The sequence below is a fragment of the Heteronotia binoei genome, chromosome 21 (assembly GCF_032191835.1).
Source record: "Heteronotia binoei isolate CCM8104 ecotype False Entrance Well chromosome 21, APGP_CSIRO_Hbin_v1, whole genome shotgun sequence".
Lineage (NCBI taxonomy): Eukaryota > Metazoa > Chordata > Lepidosauria > Squamata > Gekkonidae > Heteronotia > Heteronotia binoei.
Genome location: NC_083243.1, coordinates 31588286 through 31610013, shown reverse-complemented (window position 1 = coordinate 31610013; position 21728 = coordinate 31588286). Strand labels below are relative to the sequence as shown.

General features: G+C 46.0%; 1 protein-coding gene across 3 annotated transcripts in view; it reads right to left on the bottom strand.

Annotated features, from left to right (window-relative positions):
• Positions 1-21728, bottom strand: part of CCDC85C (coiled-coil domain containing 85C) — a 248777-nt gene that overhangs the window by 57218 nt on the left and 169831 nt on the right. The window contains exon 3 of one of the 3 annotated variants that reach the window (XM_060262780.1): positions 8747-8785. The exons of the other annotated variants lie outside the window; for them this stretch is intronic. Within the exon in view, the coding sequence (XP_060118763.1) occupies positions 8747-8785 (39 nt within the window). The remainder of the gene's footprint in view (positions 1-8746; positions 8786-21728) is intronic. 3 annotated transcript variants of the gene reach the window in all.

Sequence of the window (21728 nt, the reverse complement as noted above, 5' to 3'; positions counted from 1 at the left end):
TGATCAAAATGGAAATTGCAAAGGAAACCGCCATCAGAAAAAGTAAACATAGCACTAGCACTTTTAAAATTAACTTAATTTTAAAGTTTAATCAGATTTTAAGTAAATGCTGATAATGTTTAATGTAGTTTTATTCACTTGTATAATTTAACTCCGAACCATGTTGTTAGCCGCCCTGAGCCTGCTCCGGCGGGGAGGGCGGGATACAAATAAAATTTGTTGTTGTTGTTGTTGTTAGGTCAGTGTTTCTCATTTACAGGGTCGCGACCCAGTACCGGGCCACGGAAGCCTCACTACCGTGTCACAAGAAAAGCCAAAGCTAGCCCCGCCCCCAGACTGACACAGGCTGCAAAGCCTGAGCTCCATTTGGCTTCCTTCCATGGTTTTTCTTTGTCCCCCCTTCTTTCTTTCTTTCCCTGCAAGTGATGCTCTGTCTGTATTCTTGGAGCTGGGGAGGGATGGAAGCAAAAGTGGGAGGGCCTCTAGTGCCCTGGCCCCACTGGTGGACATTCTGGTGCTTTGGGGCATTGTGTGAGAGAATTTTGGACTGGATGGTCCACTGGCCTGATCCAACATGGCTTCTCTTATGTTCTTTCTTTCCATGTCTTTCTTTTTCTTTCCCTCCACTTCTACTGGATGAAACTTTTCTGTTCATCATACTGTTGTTGCAGACATAGGACCTCTGCCAATGAAAAGTTGACACCCCCAGTTGTAGTCAGCTGGCCTTTCTATGGGATTTCTGTGTGAATGAGAGTGAGAGGTGTGGGGCAGAAAGAGATTATTGGAGATTACTGCTATATATCTCAACAGCACTAGAAGTGATGGTACTATGAACTTGGCACCATTTTACTGGTCCTGCTTTTAACAGCTGTCTGACACCAAAATTAAACTCCTCCTGTAGATATTAAAAAGAATGAAAGAAGTTCACTGGCTAAATATCTGTACAACAGGTTGCTTTTAAAGGCATGGGAAACACAGCCAGTAAAAAGCTGCAAGCCCCTCATAAATATCCTTTTTGGGATAACTGCAGAAAAGCTTGTATGAACTTTATATAACTTAAAATTAATTCATTAATTGCAGTACAATTTTCTGCTACCTTTCACAGCAATTTCCCAGTGTTTTCGCCAAGGAAAAGTATGAAAAATAGCTGTCAAAAGATTTTCTTGAAACCAAGCAAGATTGGTTGTAGCTTGAGGCAGGGTTCCAGTAGTGGCAGCTGAAGGAAGGGCCTATTAAATGTGTCAGCATATTTTGAGGTAGAGCCGCTGCAAGGGCCCAGTGTGGGTGGTACACAGTGCGGGCATTCCTGATGGCAATGGCAACAGCACTCCCAACTGCATACACTGGCCAGTGCTATTGAGGAAGGGGTGTGTAGGTGGTGCAGGCAATGAATGGGCATGAGGAGTGCTTGCAAGCTGGAGAAGAACACACAAACAGATAGGTGCATGCAGGTGTGGGGGTGGAAAGAGAGGACCCTGGGAATGTATGAAAAAGTTGCAGACCGCCCACTTTCCACCCCCATTTTGGCTCAGCATGAGTTTCAGAGAGATTTTTCTGAAAACGAAGTTACTTCAGAAGAAGAAGCAGGTTTGGGGGAATGACCTGGAAGTTACATCCCAGGAAAAGGTGGAATTTTGGTTTAGTGTGCCCCAGAAGTGACATCTATTGGCCCTTGACCTGGAAATGACACCACAGGAAATGACATAATTCCTGTCTCCCAGCTTCACCCCTGAAGTCTCCTGGCTCCACCCCCACATTTTAGTAGGCCACGAAGGAGAAGTGTAAAAATAACCGGGCCACGGGAAAGAAAAGTTTGGGAAACACTGGTCTAAGTCATCTCTCATTTCTGAAGCTCAGGAAAAAGGAGAAGGAGGAAGTGATTAGATCTATGCCCTTCCTTTCACTACCCTAAAGGGTCTCAGAGCAGCTTACAATCTTCTTTCCCTTCCCCTCCCCACAGCAGGTAGGTGGGGCTGAGAGAGCTCTCAGAAAAGTGGCAGAGACTGACCAAGAAAGAGATCTTGGGGTCGTGGTAGATAACTCACTGAAAATGTCAAGACAGTGTGCGTTTGCAATAAAAAAGGCCAACGCCATGCTGGGAATTATTAGGAAGGGAATTGAAAACAAATCAGCCAGTATCATAATGCCCCTGTATAAATTGATGGTGCGGTCTCATTTGGAGTACTGTGTGCAGTTCTGGTTGCCGCACCTCAAAAAGGATATTATAGCATTGGAGAAAGTCCAGAAAAGGGCAACTAGAATGATTAAAGGGCTGGAACACTTTCCCTATGAAGAAAGGTTGAAACGCTTGGGACTCTTTAGCTTTGAGAAACATCGACTGTGGGGTGACATGATAGAGGTTTACAAGATAATGCATGGTATGGAGAAAGTAGAGAAAGAAGTACTTTTCTCCCTTTCTCACAATATAAGAACTCGTGGGCATTCGATGAAATTGCTGAGCAGACAGGTTAAAACGGATAAAAGGAAGTACTTCTTCACCCAAAGGGTGATTAACATGTGGAATTCACTGCCACAGGAGGTGGTGGTGGCCACAAGCATAGCCAGCTTCAAGAGGGGTTTAGATAAAAATATGGAGCAGAGGTCCACCAGTGGCTATTAGCCACAGTGTGTGTGTATATATATATAAAAAATTTGCCACTGTGTGACACAGAGTGTTGGACTGGATGGGCCATTGGCCTGATCTAACATGGCTACTCTTATGTTATGTTATGTTCTCTCCCATAACTGCTCTTGAGCAGAATAGCTCTATGAGAACTTGTGACTGACTCAAAGTCACATCAGCAGGTGCATATGAAGGAGGGGGGAACCTGGTTCTCCCAGATAAAAGTCCACACACTTAACCACTACACCAAACCACTATTCTATACAAGCTCATGCTCCAGCTATGTTCATTGTGCAAAGTCTTCTTTACCATTCCCTTCTATAGGACAGTGACAAGAGTGATAGCTCATTACAGGGCCTTTACGGTGGTGCCTCCTGAGCCCTGGAACAAATTCCTGGTAGGGGTCCTAACAACTCACTCATTAAGGGCAAATCCAGATACTCAAATGGCCATTTCCCACCCCTACCCACAAAAACAAAAAACAGACACTGGCAGTTCTTTCCACCCCCATTTTGGCTCAACATGAGTTTCAGAGAGATTTTTCTGAAAACGAAGTTACTTCAGAAGAAGAAGCAGGTTTGGGGGAATGACCTGGAAGTTACATCCCAGGAAAAGGTGGAGTTTTGGTTTAGTGTGCCCCAGAAGTGACATCTATTGGCCCTTGACCTGGAAATGACACCACAGGAAATGACATAATTCCTGTCTCCCAGCTTCACCCCTGAAGTCTCCTGGCTCCACCCCCACATTTTAGTGGGCCACGAAGGAGAAGTGTAAGTTGATGGTAAGAAAAAAAATTGAATTCACAGTGGCATGATCCCCTTTACCACCATATTAAGGCTAAAAGAGACATGTGATAAAAAAGAGAGAGAGCACCAACTGTGCTCACAGCACTCTGAACCCACCCTTCAAATCTGAACAGTCAGACGTGCTGACAAATCAAGCAGCAGTTAAAGCTCTTCAAGCTCCGGCTCTGCCATGGCCTCCCCCTCCCTTTCACGGCCTCTTAGGAGTCCCACTGCGAAAAGGTCAGGCTTTTGGCTGCCAAGCACTTCCTTAGCTTTTCCAGGTAGAAGTGGAGGCAGCAGTCCCAGTTGCAGAAAATGACAGCCGTCAGGGCTGGAGGTTATTGAAAGGCTTCAAGCAGCTGGCACATCCAATAGTTTGGCAGGCAAGTCTGAAAGATATACTCAGAGGCAGGGCTTTCTTTTGCAGCAGAAACTCCTTTGCATATTAGGCCACACCCCTCTTATGTAGCCAATCCTCCAAGAGCTTACAGGGCTCTTCTTACAGGGCCAACTGTAAGCTCTTGGAGGATTGGCCACATCAGGGGGATGTGGCCTAATATGCAAAGGAGCTGCTGCTACAAAAAAAAAAGCCCTACTCAGAGCCAGGGCTAGAGTCAGCATACCCTGAGGTGGGGTTAGTTTCCATTGTCCAGGGCTTCTGGCAAAGCCTGCTGCTTTTGACCCTCCACACACTTATTTGCTAGCACTCTCCCATGCTCCCAGCTACACTCACTACCCAGTGCCTCTGGGGAAAGAGCTGCAGGGCAGGGGCAAGCATGGGCAGTGGGAAAGCTCACATGTGGGCAGGGGAGGTTGCCAGGACCCTGCTGTTCACTGGCAGGGGATGGGGAGGAAGGTTTGCCAAATCCAGGTTGGGAAACCCCTGGAGCCTGGGGAGGACAGGGAACTCAATGGGATACAGTGCCATAGATTCCATCTTCGACTAAAGCATCCGTTTTCTCCATGGAAACTGAGCTCTGTAGTCCTGGAGATAAACTGTAATTCCGGGGGATTCCCAGGACCCACCTGGAGGCTGGCATCCCTAGAAAAGATACACAAGCAGATGGGAGGAATATGGGGGAAGGAAGGGAAGGATGGCATGTTTGGAGGCCTGGGGATGGGTAGAAAAAGAGATAGGGGCTCTGAGAACTCTGCCTAGGGCCTGCTCTGCTCAGAGCCCTCTTGTTATCTTTCAGCCTAAATCTAAGTCATAATCATATCACAGGCTTGGGTTCCAGCTTACACCACCAACTCAGTCCCTGTTGCTTTTATCCAGATTTAGAAGTGAAGGTGTTTATACCCCACTTTTCTCTACCTTAAGGAGTCTCAAAGCAGCTTACAATCTCCTCCCCATCCTCTCCCCACCACAGACAGTTTATGAGGTACGTGGGGCTGAGAGAGCTCTGAGAGAACTGTGACTTAACCAAGGTACCCCAGTAGGCTTCATGGGTAGGTTGGCGGAATCAAACCCGGTTCTTCAGATCTGAGTCCCCCGCTCTTAACCACTATACCATGCTGGCTTTTTAAAACACTACTTTTCTTTTCATTGTACTTTGTGTGTGTGTGTGTGTGTGTGTCTGCATTTGGAAATCATGTTGACTCCCTGGTGACTGACCCCTACTGGGGGGCCTAGAGAATATTGAGAGAGGTGGCTGAATAAGCCTGCTCCCCCCTCCCGGCTGGGTATTTCAAGGACAATCTCCCATCCAACCACAGTTGACCCTGCTTAGCTTCTGAGATCTGACAAGATCGGTCTTGCCTGGGCCATGCAGGTCAGGGCAAAAACACTACTTTTCTTAAATTGGGGTAGAATAAAGTTAGAGCAACATGGTACAGCTGTTTTGTTGGTCTTAAAGGTGCCACTGGACTCAAAATTGATGGTATGGCTCTGGCTGACAGTTCAAAATCCTTCTTTCCCAAAAAGTGACCCTCTTGTTGTCTGGGTGATCAGCACGACCCAAGGCCTTTGTTCCATTGCTTAAGAACCAGTGTATTGGAGGCTTCACGGAAAAGCAATGACCAACTGTTCTCAGCAAGATTATTTTGTCACTTTGGTTTTGTTGTTTCCCTCCTGGGTAATGTCTTTAAAAAAACTCCTCCCCCAGTTTGGTCTGTCAAAGCTGCCATTTGCTAGTCAGACTTGCAAGGAAAACAGAAAGAGCATCAATCTTGTCAAGCGCCACACCATTCAAAAGCTTCCCTCTAATGATAACATGTGAGTCTGCAGCTTTCCGTTACTGTCAGTCAAATCTGTGCGTTGGGGAGGAAGCAGCAGGGAAGACGTTCGGTTAGAGAATGGGGACTGCCACAGACATCGCCACAGATTGTAGGCTTCCCAGTGCAGGTCATAATTTCCAGATGCCAAGCCAAGCCCAGCCCAGTGCTTTGTCTGGTTTTAAGTCAACGATGCTGACCAAAAGAGACAGCAGATTGCATTTGACACCCACGCCATCTAGGTAAGAGAGCTTACACAGACGCAGTGACAGACGTTGCTTGTGTTCAGGTGCCAGGGATCAGCCACAGGGTGCGTGCTTTGCATGCAGAAGATCCCGGGTTCAATCCCCCAGAGTTCCCAAGAACGAGATCTCAGTCTGCAGCCTTGTGTATTCTCGGTGAGGCAGCAGGCAATACTGGACTAGAAGACCTTAAGAGCAGGGGTTGCTCATTTGTGTAAAGCCAACAAAAGATGCACCCCGCAAATGGATAAGACCACCACCAGAAAAAGTCCCAGGAAGCCATTTTAAAAAATGTGATATACAACCCCCATCCCATTATTTACAACTGCACTGACTACTTTATTCCTTCGGCTATTTAACAAAGCTTTATAGGATAAAGCAACATTCTCAATACATACCAGAACTAATTGGAAAGAAACCCGGAGACTGTTTAGAGCAGAGGTGTCAAACGTGCAGCCTGAGGGACAGATCAGACCCCCAGAGGACTCCTATCAGGCCCGTAAGTAACTCATTTTCATCTGCTTCCTTCTTTCTCTTTTGCTTACTTCTGCATCACAGCTTGCTTTGCCAGGCTTGCTCAATTATGCAGGAGATACAGAACATAGCCTCTATTTTCTACATTGGCTGACCAGCACATGAAACTACTTATGTACAAAAGCTCACAATGCCCAGCCATTTAATGTTTTTCCCTGGGTCTTAGGCTCAAAGCACTGACCTGACCATGAGATTTCTGTAATGAATGTCAATAAATCAAAAGTAGGTTTGCAACTTACGAGATACACACCTGAACAACACCTGAACAGCCTACTCAAGATTACTACAGCACAGACATCACCTCCAGATTTCGATGCAATAATTCAGAGCAAGACGTGTCAGTTATCAGAAACTGTTAAACAAAATATTGCAAGAGTTCTAATCTTTTAAGCAAGTTTTAAGTTTTTAAAAAACAAAATATTTAATTGTGTTTGTCAGTGTCCTTGATAAAGTTTATATCTTTGCTACCTGGCATTACATTTTAAGACACACATGGCACGGCCCAACAAGGTCTCATTTATGCCAGATCTGGCCCTCAGAACAAATGAGTTTGACACCCCTGTTTTAGAAGCTGGCATGGGTAAGATTGACTAGGAGGGAACACAGTGACTTACCAGGAGAGGGAGAGAGGACTAGGCTTTGTTGCCAGTGACACACTGACATCACTTCCTGCATACATTGGAAGTGACATCATCACAATGCCATTGTCACCAGGATGGCATCACTTCTGATATGCTCCAGAAGTGATGTTGACACATTTCCAGCAACAGCAGCTTATGCCTATCCCCCACCCCCTCCGGGCCAGTTGATAGGTGGTAGAGGGTAGGGTCTGGGAGATCCCCCACTCCCTGAGGGGGAGTGACAACCTTAGGCATGGGACATGTAGGGTAATAATACCCTTATATGCTGCCTCTCCAGAAAACTTATATGCTGCCTCTCCAGAAATTTGTTCAAGGCAGCTCACTAAGGGAAAAAACCAATCCAAAGAACCAACAGTGTAGAAATTATTAATAATAAAACAAGCCATAAAAAGCCAGAGGCCTAAAAATACCATAAAACAACATTCAGCAGCCTAAAATGAGGGTTGCAAAACAATTCTCGAGCTTAAGCAGACCATAAAAACAACTTTAAAAGATGGAATCCTTCCATTAAAAGACTGAGTAAAAAGAAACATTTTGGACTGTCAATTCAAATACAATAAGGCGGGCACCAAATAGGATGGCCAGGTACCTCCTGGCCACCCACAGGGTGGGGGGTTGGGTTGCCATCTCCAGGTTTGGGAACTCCTCAGCCAAGAGGGTCTGTGTTGAATGGTGGGAAGAATGTAGGCCTAGAACTTGGCAAGCAATATGAATGCAACTAACAAACCAATTCAAGGGTCGGGCTGGGATTTACTGGAAGCAAAACAATGGCAATGGGAGGGGGTAAATAAGAGGTTCCTGGAGGGGGGCGAAAATGCTTTATGCCTTGAACTGGATAGGCCTGGCCAGCCCAATCTCATCAGATCTTGGAAGCGAAACAGTTGGCTGTGATCAGTTTTTGGATGGGACCCAAGGAACACCAGGGTTGCTATACAGAGGCACTCAATGGCAAACCACCTCTGAATTTCTGTTGCCTTGAAAACTCCACTGGGTTGAATCGAAGAAAAGAAAGAAAGCAGAAAACTCTATGGAATTCCAAGAGAAGTAAAAATTCCATTTATTGCCAACCATTTTTTTTCCTAAGGCGATCTACCCACATACAGCATAAGAAAAAACATGCCTTCCCCCAAGGACCCTGCAATTCATTGTCCATGAAGAAACAAGACAAATGAAGGATCATATCTGAGACGAAAGACATCAGCAGGTACACTTTTTCAAGCAATTAAATATCAGCACAACATGTAATGACCTAAGATGCTGTTATTAAGAGGAGGCTCTGTGTCCATCACTGGTGTGAATAATTTACCATTCATTGGCAGCCATTTCTTGCCCCATAAATTGTTCTGCTCGTATCCAAAATTGCTCGAGCTTTGAGACTCAACAATTACTTATTTGCATCAAGGCCAATTAAATGGGAGAACCATTCCTTTCAGAGATATGCACTTTGGTTCACGTTAAATATATCCGTTTTGAAAAGTTAGTTTTGATTGTAAGCTTTCGTTATCAACAGATCTACCTGCCATATAGAATGAGAGTCAAATAAATCAGTATGCATTTTTTTTAAAACTGGGTGTATCTAAAATAGAAGCTGCCAATATTTGAACCTGCAAGTTAGACCCACAAAAGCAGCAAAGGGCCCATCACCAATCTCACCAGCCAAAGCTTCCCAATACCCAGAATGCTAGAAGTGCCAGAAGACATCTCTACCTTAATGAACTTTCTCGCCGAACTGTTGTGACCACCGAGCTAGGAGGAAATAAGAGAATGTTATACATCTCCAATTTTAATAGGAACAACATAATATTCAATACTGGGTTCAAATCCCAATCAGCCATTAATCCCATTTTGGCCTGTCAAGAGTTTACCCTATCACTAGGGTTGCCAAGTCCAATTGAAAAAATACCTGGGAACTTTGGGGGTGGAGCCAGGAGACTTTGGGGGTGGAGCCAGGAGATGTTAGGGGTGGAGCCAAGATCAAGGCTGTGACAAGCGCCGCAGCCGCAGGTTCCCGCGCCACAGCCGCCGCCTGAGGAGGAAGCTGTCCCTTCCTCCTCTTCCCGCTCGTCCTCCCCGCCCCTCGGCCCTGCCTGAGGCTGGAAGCCTGGGTGAAGCAGGGCGGTGGCGCGGGCATGGAGAGCGGGGCCGGGGGCGCGGGGCCTCCTCCTCGGCCTCCGGCGCTGCCGCGCTGGTGCTGGCGGGGCTGTGCTGCCAACGCCGGAGGCCGAGGAGCTGCCTCCGGCGCTGCCGAGGTGCTGCTTCCGGCGCTGCCGCGCTGGTGCTGGCGGGGCTGTGCTGCCAACGCCGCCAGCCAGTGAGGCCCTCAGCCGACAGCTCCTCCGCCACCGCCGCCTCCTCCTGCTGCTGGGCGCCGGCGGGCCCGCCGCCTGCGGCCTCACTGGACGGGAAGGGGGCGGCAGCGGCGCGGTGGCCTTGCACGCTGCGGGACGGGGCGGCTCGCCATTTCCCCCCTCTCCCCCCGCTTCCATTTTTGGGGGGAGCGGGGGAAGAGGGGGGAAATCCTGGGGTCCCCCGCCAGGGCGGGAGGGTTGGGACCCCTACCTATCACACAGTTTTATTGTGATAAGCAATATTGCTTAATGGCTAGTGTCAGACTAGTCTCTGCAAGACCCAAGCTCAAATCTCCACTCCAACATGGAAGCTTGTTGGGTGACCCTCGGCCAGTCACTCCCTGTCAGCCTAATTTCCCTCACAGAGTTGTTGCTGTGAGTCTAAAATGGAGGAGGGGAAAACAGTGTTCTAAGAGGCCTTGGGTTTCCGTTGGGGAGAAAAGGGAGTTACATACTGAGTTGTATAAATTAAAAGATAAAGTGGATGACAGGAGAGCCATATATGTTGTCCCACCTCTTGGAGGGTCAAGAACAATACATAAATGATCTTTTGTTTGTCAAGACAGTTTGTAATGGATAAAAACTAGAAAAGAACTTTCTGGAAATGCAAAAAGGTAGATGGTAACTTTTATCATACATGGTGGACATGTAAAAAGATAAACAAATACTGGAAAGAAATACATGCTAAAACTCAGGAAATTTTTAAAGTAAAATTTCCGATGAAACCCGAGACTATGCTACTGGGAATTTTACCGGATAAAATCAAAAGAACCTTTCAAGCTCTTTTCAGAAATCATGATACCATGTGATAATTTCTTTTTTAAATATAGTCTGCACAGTCTAGATTTATAGAATACAATATGAGCAATGAGTGAACTAACACAAATACTGAAATGTATATATAATTAAATTTAATCAATGATAAGGCTCTATCTGTATAGCATATATTTAGAATAGGCCTAGAGTAATATTCAAAAGCTGATGATGCGGTAATTTAAAATTGATGATGTGGTAATTTCAATTGTTATATTAAAACTGCAAACAAGAAGATGAGAAATGTAGCATTCTAGAACGTATTATATTTCAATGAACAGCATATAACATGAATGTCCTTGAATAATGTCATCATTATTCCCCTATGCCCACTTTCCTTTTGTATCCTTTTTAAATCTTAATATTAAAAAAAAATAAAAAGACTATTTGTGATGGTGGAAAGGATATACAGCAGCTCAAAAAAACAGGTAAAATAAATATCTCGATGTTACTTAAGGAAAGACTTCAGCTAACAAGACTGGCCCTTCCTGTTTCATAAAGGTAAAATAGGGAGGACTCACCCAGATATCAGTTATTATAAAAGTGGCATGAAAAATAAAACTGGGCTCACAAATCTGAAGCACTCAACAGCCCTGTGTTTGGTGTAGTGGTTAAGCATGTGGACTCTTATCTGTGAGATACAGGTTTGATTCCCCACTCTTCCACTTGCAGCTTCTGGAATGGTCTTGGGTCAGCCATAGCTCTCGCAGAGCTGTCCTTGAAAGGGCAGCTTCTAGGAGAGCTCTCTCAGCCCACCCACCTCACAGGGTGTCTATTGTGGAGGAAGAATATAAAGGAGATTGTAAGCCACTTTGAGACTCTGATTCAGAGAGAAGTGCGGGGTATAAATCTGCAGTCTTCTTCTATGTTAAGAGAACAATTTGTGAGTTCAGACTGGAAGAGGCAGAAACTTGGAACTTATAACTGACAACAGAGAGATAATGCATGTGGGGAGGGAAGTTTGATGAATAGCAGGAAATCACTAATGAAGGCCTTTTTTTTTTTTTGCTTGACGATTTCAGCATGTAAAATTAAGTTGTAAAATATTTGTCACAGCAGCTCCATGGGGCATAAGCAGCAAATGCTATGAGTGACACCATGTGTTTTGTGTTCCACAGATGCCAAGAGACCAAGCAATGCCATTAATATTCCAAAATGGCTGCTTTCTCTGCCACTCCAGAAAAAAGGGGAAAGGAATGGAACTCTGCCCTCAAGGCAGGAGACAGAATGGAAAGGTATGCAGAAATATGCGTCTGGCAGGGTACAACAATAAATAGGGTTTTGTAGTCCATGAGCTCACATGCTAGGCTGGGGCAGCCATAAAAGCTCACTCTTCCTTTCTTTTCTAGCAGAGTACTCACAGAGCAGCAAGCCCTCGCAACCAGGCACCTTTTTGTCACCCACTGAATTTTTTACAGCTGCACTAGATAAGACTAGGTCTCTTTCCCCCTTGTGGGACTTTCAGTGTTTACACCTGATAAAGAAAAGGTTATATGGCCAAAAGTCACACCCCAAAATGGCATTTACATAGATTACCATCCATTTGCTTTTTGACCTTTATCTAAGGAGCACCAAGTGGCATTTTAGCCAAACAGTAACTCTGGGGTTAATACTGGGTTGAATCCTGCCCTTGTCCTATCACTCCATTGTGCATAGCTGAAGCCTTCTTCTATAGCCTACAGACTCTTCTTCCAACTTCAGTGGTTTTTCCTCAAGCTGCTTTAAGATGCTACTGAATTCTTGCTCTCTTCCATGGCTACAGACAAACACAACAGCAACAGGTTGGATCCCACAGACCACAACACTTTTCTCCACATCTCCTGTGATTCTTGAAAGGCTGATGATGAGTGTCAAGGGATCCTTAGGAGTAAAAGTCAACTACCTGAGAATCTCAGCTTCCATTTAAAAAGAGACAAGTTTCTGGTCCACTGGATGCAAAGATATATCTGAAAGTAGATGAGCAATGCCCACCAAAATTTCCGAATCCACAAATAAGACTTGCAGAGATTGGCAACCAGTCCCTCCATGTCACCTTGTTCTTCCCTGAGATCAGCATAACGAGAATAAATGCAGGGAAATAGAGGGGGAATTGACTTTGCAGAGTAAATCATGCATAAAATGGGGGAGGGGGGGTAGATTTGGGGATTCAGGGATCTGCCTTACAGTGGCTGACCTCCTTTCTCCAAGATTGGGGACAAAGGGTGGTGATAGGGGAGGAAGCATCCCAGAGGCACTCTCTTAGTTGTGGGGTGCCGCAGGGAGCGGTCCTATCCCCGATGCTATTTAATATCTATATGCGCTCCCTTGCCCAGATTGTCAGGAGGTATGGACTGGGTTGCCATCAATATGCGGATGACACCCAGCTCTATCTATTGATGGGTGGCCAGTCTGACTGTACCCTGGAAAATCTAGACCTGGCGCTACAAGCCGTGGCTTCTTGGCTCAGACTGAGTCGGCTGAAATTGAATCCGACGAAGATGGAGGTTCTCTACCTGGGTCGAGGCGGTCCGGGAGGAGAGATCCAGCTGCCGGCCCTTGATGGGGTACCACTGATACCGGTCCCTAAGGCCAAGAGCTTAGGCGTGCTTCTTGAGTCCTCCCTTACAATGGAGGCCCAGGTAGCAGCCACTGTTAGATCTGCCTTTTTTCATCTTTGGCAGGCACGGCAGCTGGCCCCTTACCTGGAGTGCAACGACTTAGCGACGGTAATCCATGCCACGGTCACCTCAAGAATAGATCACTGTAATGCTCTCTACATGGGGCTACCCTTGGTGCTAACCCGGAGACTACAACTAGTGCAGAATGCTGTGGCATGGCTGTTAATGGGGCTGCCGCGATGGGAGCACATTCAGCCAGTGCTGAGGGAGCTGCACTGGTTGCCTGTTGTGTTCCGAGTTCGCTTCAAGGTGTTGGTATTAACATTCAAAGCCCTTTATGGCCAGGGACCTGCCCATGTATGGGACCGCCTTTCCCCATATATCCCCCAGAGAGCACTGCGATCAGGGACAAAAAATCTGCTGTCTGCCCCTGGCCCAAAAGAAGCCAGGCTGTGTGTGACGAGATCCAGGGCTTTTTCGGTGGCAGCACCAGAACTTTGGAACACCCTTCCAGAAGCCATAAGAGCCCTGCGGGATTTGTCTGCATTCCGCAGGGCCTGTAAGACCGAATTGTTTAAACAGGCTTTTGTGGTTTGAAAAAGGGCTGCCACCGGACATCTTACAGAATGCTGGCGATCACAGTCGAGAATTCAATACCGCCTATACTGTACTGAAATAGCGCCATAGAATGGTTTTAAAGCTGATATACATAAATTATGGTTTTATATGTTTTATTGGATTGATTGTATTTTATGATGTTGTAAGCCGCCCTGAGTCCGCTTGCGGAGAGGGCGGGATATAAATTGAAAGTAATAAATAAATAAATAAATTTATTTTAAGTATACAATGCATACAGAATTACAGAATTTGTATCAAAGCAGAATTCCTTCCTTCCTCCCTCCCTCCTCCTCCTCCTCCTTCTTCCATGAAACATATAAAGTTGTGAATTGTTCCAGCTGTAAGGCAACCTTGGGTTCTTACCTTACTGGATTCTAAGCAGAGACTGAAGGTAGGAAATGTTTTTCATGTTATGAGTCACTCTCCTGCTCAAATTGGCCTTCTGATATCGTACGTTAAAATAATAACAACCTCCACCTCCACAATCAGGAGGGGACTTGGGGGAAATAAAGGCAGATTTGCAATTTTGTGTTACTTGTGGGAGATATGTGCAGTACTCCTCAAGGAAATAATTGCCACATTACACAGCCAATAAGTACAGACTGGAAAAGGGCTCTCAGAGGAGGACGGGAAGGGGCCCTGTAATATTCATCACTTAATGAGAGCTCTGGGCTAAAGGCGCAAACATTTGAGTGTAAATCACAAGCAGGTACCAATAAAATAGTAGAAGAAACTGTCTGGTTATTGCTGGAGGTGACAGAGGGACAGCGAGATAACGTCCTCCCTATACATGGCAAGTGTAGCTTTAGGTAATGTTGAGCTGATACCTGAACCTTGGACCCTGATACACCCATAGCAAGTTCACATGACTAGGTACACAAAGTTGGAGAAGCATTCACATTTCTGATTGTGGTGCACATGTTAACAGCTGCAGGTGTGGTGGTGGGGTCACCCTAAAAGTTTCTCTGTGGTGGTTTGAATTCTACTCCAGTAGCACCTTTAAGATCAATAACATTTTCCAGATTATAAGCTTTCATGAGTCAAAACTCACTTTTCGAGATATGTATCTGACAAAGTGAGCTTTGTCTCATGAAAATTTAAACTTTGGAAGATTTTGTTGGTAATTAAGGTACTACTGGACTCAAATAGTGTTCTGCTACTACATGGTAGCATGGCTACCCAACTGAACCTATCTATGGTAGCTATAACAGAAAAGGAAGCTGCTGCATTCAAGTTAGCCTGGGCAATTGTGTTTTTTTGGGTTTTTTAGAAGAGGAGACTGAATTTATATCCAACCCTTCACTTGGAGTCTAAGAATGGCTTACAATATCCTTTCCCTTTCCCTCCCCACAACAGACACCCTGTAAAGCAGGTGGAGTCAAGAGAGCTCTTGAGAGAACAGCTCCGACAGAAATGTGACTGACTCAAGATCTCACCAGCAGGTGCATGTGGAGGTGTGGGGAATCAAACCCGGTTCTCCCAGATTAGAGTCCATGCTCTTAACCACAGCACCAAAATGGTTCTTTACCATGCCATTCCAAACAGACAACCCACTGATAACTACTCATAACAGAGTGTTACAAAGTGCCTGATCCACTTGAAGAGCTAGTCAAGGCCATGATTAGCTGGTCAGCTGCTATAATGTGAGACTGAAAGTAACTTTTTTTGTCGTAGCCATTAAGGGTTGCCAGGTACAGTAAGGGCATGAAGGGGTGGCGGCACTGCAGAGCAAAAGCATTATGCCATTTCCAGAGGAAACCTGGGCATGGCATCACACTTTTCTAGGCATTGTCAGAAACTCTTAATAGTGATTCTTAGAGCAGACTGGTATCATGCCACTGCCTATTCCTCCACCACCAGCTGCATAACCAATGGCTGAAAAGGGATCTCACAACAGGGTAGGGTTGCCAATGCTCAGGTAGGGGCAGGGGATCCCCCGGTTTGGAGGCCCTCCCCCTGCTTCAGAGTTATTAGAAAGCAAGGAGGGGGAAGGGAAATGTCTGCTGGGCACTTCAATATTCTCTATGGAAGCCGATGCCCATAGGGTATAATGGAAAATTTATCCATGGGTATCTGGGGCTGAAGGGGGGGGGGACTGTTTTTTGAGGTAGATGCACCAAATTTTGCAGCATAGCATCCGAATCCTTTCCTCAAAACTCCCTCCAAGTTTCAAAAGGATTGGACCAGGAGATCCAATTCTATGAGCCCCAAAAGAAGCTGTCCCTATCGTTTATTATTTCCAAAAGGGAAGGCATTTAAAAGGTGTGCAGTCCCTTTAAATGTGATGGCCAGAACTCCCTTTGGAGTTCAATTATGTTTGTCACAACCTTGCTTCTGGCTCCACCCCCAAAGTCCCCAGATATTTCTTGAATTGGACCTGGCAATCCTAAAATAGGGGAACTATATAGCTCAGCGGTGTCAAACATGTGGCCCGGGGGCCAAATGAGCCCCCCCCCCCGAGGGCTCCTATCAGGCCCCTGAGCAACTGGCTGTCTCTGTCCTTTATAAAGTTTATATCTTTACTACCTAATCTTAAATAGGTACATATACGGCCCAGCCTAACATGGCTCGGCCCAACAAGGCCTCATTTATGACAGATCTGGCCTGCATAACAAATGAGTTCGACACTCCTGATATAGCTGTTATAGGTGGGATATGTGTGTGTGTATCCTAACAAACCATTTCCTTGGGAGCATTACAAGAGGCAATTCATATATTTCTGGGTTCAGTTAGGAAACTGTGGGGCATCATACTGCAAACAGCCACCACCATGTCTAGGTCTGAGCTAAGAAATGAACCTAAACCTAGACTGAGTTCATATTGAGGCCCAGTTCATCTACCACCTGAGTAGCATGGTTGCTACTCTCCTGGATTTAGGGATGCCATTCCCCAGTTGGAAGCAGGGAATCCCCCAATTTTGGGGCCTCTTTTCAGACCAGCTGGCTGCCATGGGGGAATCCCACTGCAACATGATGTGATGACATCACATGGAAGTGACATAATCACGATGGTATTTTGGGCAAAACTCTACAGTAACTAAAGTTTTATTCAAAATACCAGAGCGTTGCTGCACAGCATCGCCAACATAATGTTGCTTCCGCTGCACACTCCCCCCCCCCCCACACGCTCCCAGAAAGTCCCTCCCCCACCATCATGTTGATCCAACCTGGCAACCCTAGTTCTGTCCCATGCTACTCTGGTAATATGTTGCAGAAAGACCACATGTTAGAAAGCCTGACAAAAGACACTTCTACATCTATGTTCTCCTCAAAGAGCAGGTGCTCAAATTGAGAGTTATGTCTAGTCTGGCCCTCTTTAACACTACCCCCTGGTGCCACCATTGTATTTTTTTGAGTGTTTCTATGAATGTAAATGTCATTCAAAATGGTAACATGGTGTGATCTCAGTACCACAACATTGGCAGATTTAAGGAGGAAATCTACAGAGAATGGTTGATAGGCTCAACTGACTATACCAAAGACAGAATGCTCATTAACTGGAATCTTCTAATTCTGAGCTTCGGTTCTAGCATTATTTAATCCACAGATCTGCTAAAAGCACCAAGAAATCTCTCACTAAGTAACTCAAAGCTTTTGTTGGAAATCGTGTCATGATCTCAGTGACAAACTTCCTTCCATTTTGCCATCTTGCTGCTTCACAACTGAAATGAGTGCTCAATGCAGATCTGGGCTGTTTTCTGGGTCAATGGCCTCCAATAAATGTAGAGGCACTCTCTGACCAGGAAAATTCTCTGGGCATGCTGGCTCTGAATAGAGGCTACAGACCTGCTGATATTTTGACAGCTGATCCCAGGCAAGCGTGGGAGCAGAGCCAAGCCCATGGAAGCTGAATTGCAAATGTGCACTTGCTTCAAAAGAAACAACCCCCCCCCCAAAAAAAAAAATTACCCCTCCCCTTAAAGCTGTCTTGCAGATATTAGAAGCTTTAAATTTTTAGAGCAAATTACAGGACATCCTCTCTGGTACCTTTATAACATAAATAAGTTTGTTACTATCAACTCTATGATCCTATGATTCCATGCTTCTATGACTGAGGATTTACTCACATAGCTATCTGAAGATACAGAGACTATAGGTAAAGTCTGCACACAGAAGCTCCCAAAACCACACCAAAGTGGCTGTATGCGGCCAAAAATGGCATGCTTTTTAAAATTAGATTTTTTACCCCACCTTTCTACCCAAGTATTTTCTCCTGTGGCTGCTACCTGGTGGAATGGTCTGCCTGATGAGGCCAGGAACACACCTGACACACACCTACACAAAACATCAGAGAAACATTAAGCAGTTTTCATTGCTTCTCTGTTCTATATAGAGATAGAGATGAGAGAGAGAGAGATCCTTTATAGATATAAATACATCCATAGTTATATCCTTTATATACAATTCCCTTGTGGGGGTGGCAAAATTGAACATCCCCATTGGTTTGACTATGTTGCATGAACTATTGGCTCATGAACCATCTGTCACTGCCTCTGGCCTCCCATTGGCTGAATCCCCTGCCTACTCAAGCTCAGGGATGCTCAACAAGCCACCAAAACAGTCTTACGTCAGAAACAGACACATCTCCAATGCTTCTCTGTGTCTTCTCTGTCAACCAGCCTCAGAAAGGCCTGCCGCTTTACGGTGGTCTCACGAAAGGCATCATGACTCTGCCAGCAGCACAGCTCTGCCGCCCCATCAGTGGCCCACACAGATGGCCTCCCAGCACATGCAGCCTCTGAAGGCCACCAAAATAGCCAGGGAGCTGCTATCACCACTGTAATGCAAATAGGTGGCAAGGCCTGGCACTGCCGGGAGTGTTTCCTCAAAGGGCATGGCTGTTCCACCTTTACTGTTTTTCCTCCCTCTTTCCCTCCTCCTCTCAGCCTTGCCCCAGGATGGTTGGCTGAGAAGAAGATAAGGTTGCCAATTCCAGGTTGGGAACTTCCTGGAGATTTGAGGGGTGGAGCCTGGAGAGGGTGGGGTTTGAGGAGGGGTGGGACCTCAGACAGGTACAATGCTATAGACTCCAAACTGACAATCTCCTCCTGGGGAACCATTGTTGCCAATCTCATGGTGAGGGCTGGAAATCACTCAGGATTACAACTAATCTCCAAATGGCAAAGATCACCTGGAGAGAATGGCTGATTTGCAGGGTGGACTCTGTGTCATTATACCCAGCTGAGATCGATTCCCTCTTGCTTTGGTCTCCAGTGTGGAGAAAGAATGTCCTTTTCCTATGTAGAGGCTGGGGGGGGGGGGGAAGAGATGGAAAGCTGAAGTCAGAACAATTATTCTACAGAAAAAAACCACCTTGAGGGACATACTCTATGGTATGCCATAACAAAACCAAGTCAGGCAAAATACCCCAGATCAAGCCACAAGCTCACACTGATGCTAAATGCCACAAGGTTGAATATGACAGGAAAAGGCAGCAAAAATTAACTGCAAACAGAGCTTCAGCATCTGTGTAACCACTGTCATGCCCCCCACTCCATAAGTATTCTTCCTTATCTCCATTCTGGGCCTCTTTCAGGGCTTTGAGCCACCACAGACACAGGGACACACACACATGGAGGGAGGAGTAAGAATCTCTTTTAGCTGTGGGGTGGGTAGGAAGACAGCAAGGATGCAGGTGACTGCATGTCATAGCTGGGGGGGCGGAGCAGTGATGTGCCAAGGATGCAGGGGTAGTTGAGAGGAAGAGGTGGTTGGGGTGGAAAGTTGGGGGTGCAGAGACACCAAGGGTGCGTAGGGAGGAGACTCATCCAGAGCCTCTCTTTCTAGAGCCCATTGTATTTTTCTCCACAACAGGCCTTATTCCTATGTGTGCCTGTGTGTATGTGCGCATTGCTCTGCAGTTTTGAAATCTAAATCTGTTACAGTATTTTGTGGACATGTTGAAGCATGATGGAAAGTCCCGTCAAGTCGCAGCTGGCTTCTGGAGATCCTACAAAGTTTTTAAGGCAAGGGAGGGATAGAGGTGTTTTGCCATTGCCTGTCTCTGCATAGCAACTCTGAACTTCCTTGGTGGTCTCCTATCCAAGTACTAAACAAGGCTGGCCCTGCTTAGCTTCCAAGATCTGGTGACAGTGGGCTAGCTTGGAGCCATCCAGGTGACATGGGGAAGCATGCTCCCAGGGTACTGGCATTGCTCTTTTCTGACTTAAAAGTCCAGTGAGTACAAGTAGTACTTTATTCACGGTCATCCGACCAGCTTAATACAAACAGAAACAAAATCATAAAAACAAACCCATCACCTCTTACACAAAGTTCCTTACGCCAACTATTACACATATTGTTAAAAATCATAGCCAAGATTTACATTCTCAATTTCCCTCCTTTCCGACTGAGCAACATAACAGAAACGGGCAATCTTAGTTGAAACATCAGAGTGAGTGTCAGACAGGAGGAAGGCAATCTGCTCATCCTCCGGCCTGCCCGCCAAGGACCCGAGAATTGGAGAGATTAATCTTGCCCTCAAGTCATTGTAATTTGGACACCGCAAAACGATGTGGAGAGTTGTTTCGACCTCATTGCAATTACAGGGGCACAATCTTTCCAGATATGGGGACCCAGCGTAACGTCCCAAAAGCACCGAAGAGAAAAGAGCGTTGAGTCGTGCTTTTGAGAAAGCTATCCGATATTTTGGGATAGTGATGTTGAAAAGATACCTGGCTGGGGACAGTGAGTACAAGCAAAATGCCATTTCCCCTAAAGCTATCATGAGAGGGTATTGAAAGAAAGCCCCCACTTAACTCCCTCTTCAACTGTCCTATTACTTTGGGTGAGCTAGACACTTGCAAAAATAAAAATGAGTTACGCAGCACCTTAAAGACTAACAAGTGTTTTATTGTAGCATAAGATTTCATGGGCTGGAATGCACAGGCCTTATGGCACAATCAACACTTGTTCATCTTTAAAGTATCAAGAAACCTGTTTATTTTGCTATCACAGACTTATTGTTATTCCTCCGGAATTATTACCATAAAAGACAACCAATATTTCAGATTTACATTCAGTACTTTGTTAGTGCAGAAGTTGGCTGGATGCTCACAAAACACAGAAGTGACATTTCCAGGGAAAGCTTGCCATCCAATCAAAATTCACGAAACATCCATCTTGAACAAAGTTTAAGTTACAAATCACAGAGCTGAATGGTTGATTTCTGCTCCCCATAAAACTTTCCAGCAGGATTGGCCAGCAGCATCTTTGATGGAAACCGTACAATTTATTCCAGTAGCTGGAATTTAGGTCATCTCAGGGCAATTGGCTGATATCCCAAATCTGTTGCTTAAATTAGTGCCCTCTCCAGCCCCACCCACCTCACAGGGTGTCTGTTGTGGGGGAGGAAGGTAAAGGAGATTGTAAGCCGCTCTGAGACTCTTCGGAGTGGAGGGCGGGATATAAATCCAATATCATCTTCTTCTTCTTCTACTCCATGGTGAAGCCTACTCTGGACCTCTGCCTGAAAGGTGGGGTCTACAGAGAGTTAGAAAAGGGGGGGGGGGGATTGCAAACATTACACATTGTATAATTCAAAAGGCTGAAATTTGCTGTGACTTATTTGGGGAGGGGCCGTGGTTCAACGGAAGAACCTCCACTTTGCACACAGAATGTTCCACGTTCAATCCCTGGCATCTCCCACTAGAAAGGATCAAGATATAGGCCGATTCCCTGCTAGCCTTACTGCAATCTCACGCTGCTTTTTCCTGCTGTGCTTCTGCCTGATTTTGCACACGCTGCTGCAAAGCTGCAACTTGACCCACCTCTTTCCCAAGTTCTCTCCACGGCTGTAGAATTCTCTGAAAACCAGATTTTGAAGCCACGGAGAACACTTGGAAAAGAGGAGGGGCAAGTCACAGCTTTGCAGCAACATGTGCAAAATCAGGCAGAAGCACCAGGGGGGAAAAGAGCATGAGACTGCAGCAAGACTAGTGGGGAACTGGCCATAGGTGATGAAAAACACCTCAGCCTGGACAGACCTTGTCAGAGCAGTGGAGGGAAGAAGAAGGAAGAAGCAGGAAGAAGAAGAAGATATTGAATTTATATCCCGCCCTCCACTCCGAAGAGTCTCAGAGCGGCTCACAATCTCCTTCACCTTCCTCCCCCACAACAGACACCCTGTGAAGTGGGTGGGGCTGGAGAGGGCTCTCACAGCAGCTGCCCTTTCAAGGACAACCTCTGCCAGGATTATGACTGACCCAAGGCCATGCTAGCAGGTGCAAGTGGAGGAGTGGGGAATCAAACCCAGTTCTCCCAGATAAGAGTCCGCACACTTAACCACTACACAAACTGGCTCTCCAGTTTGAGG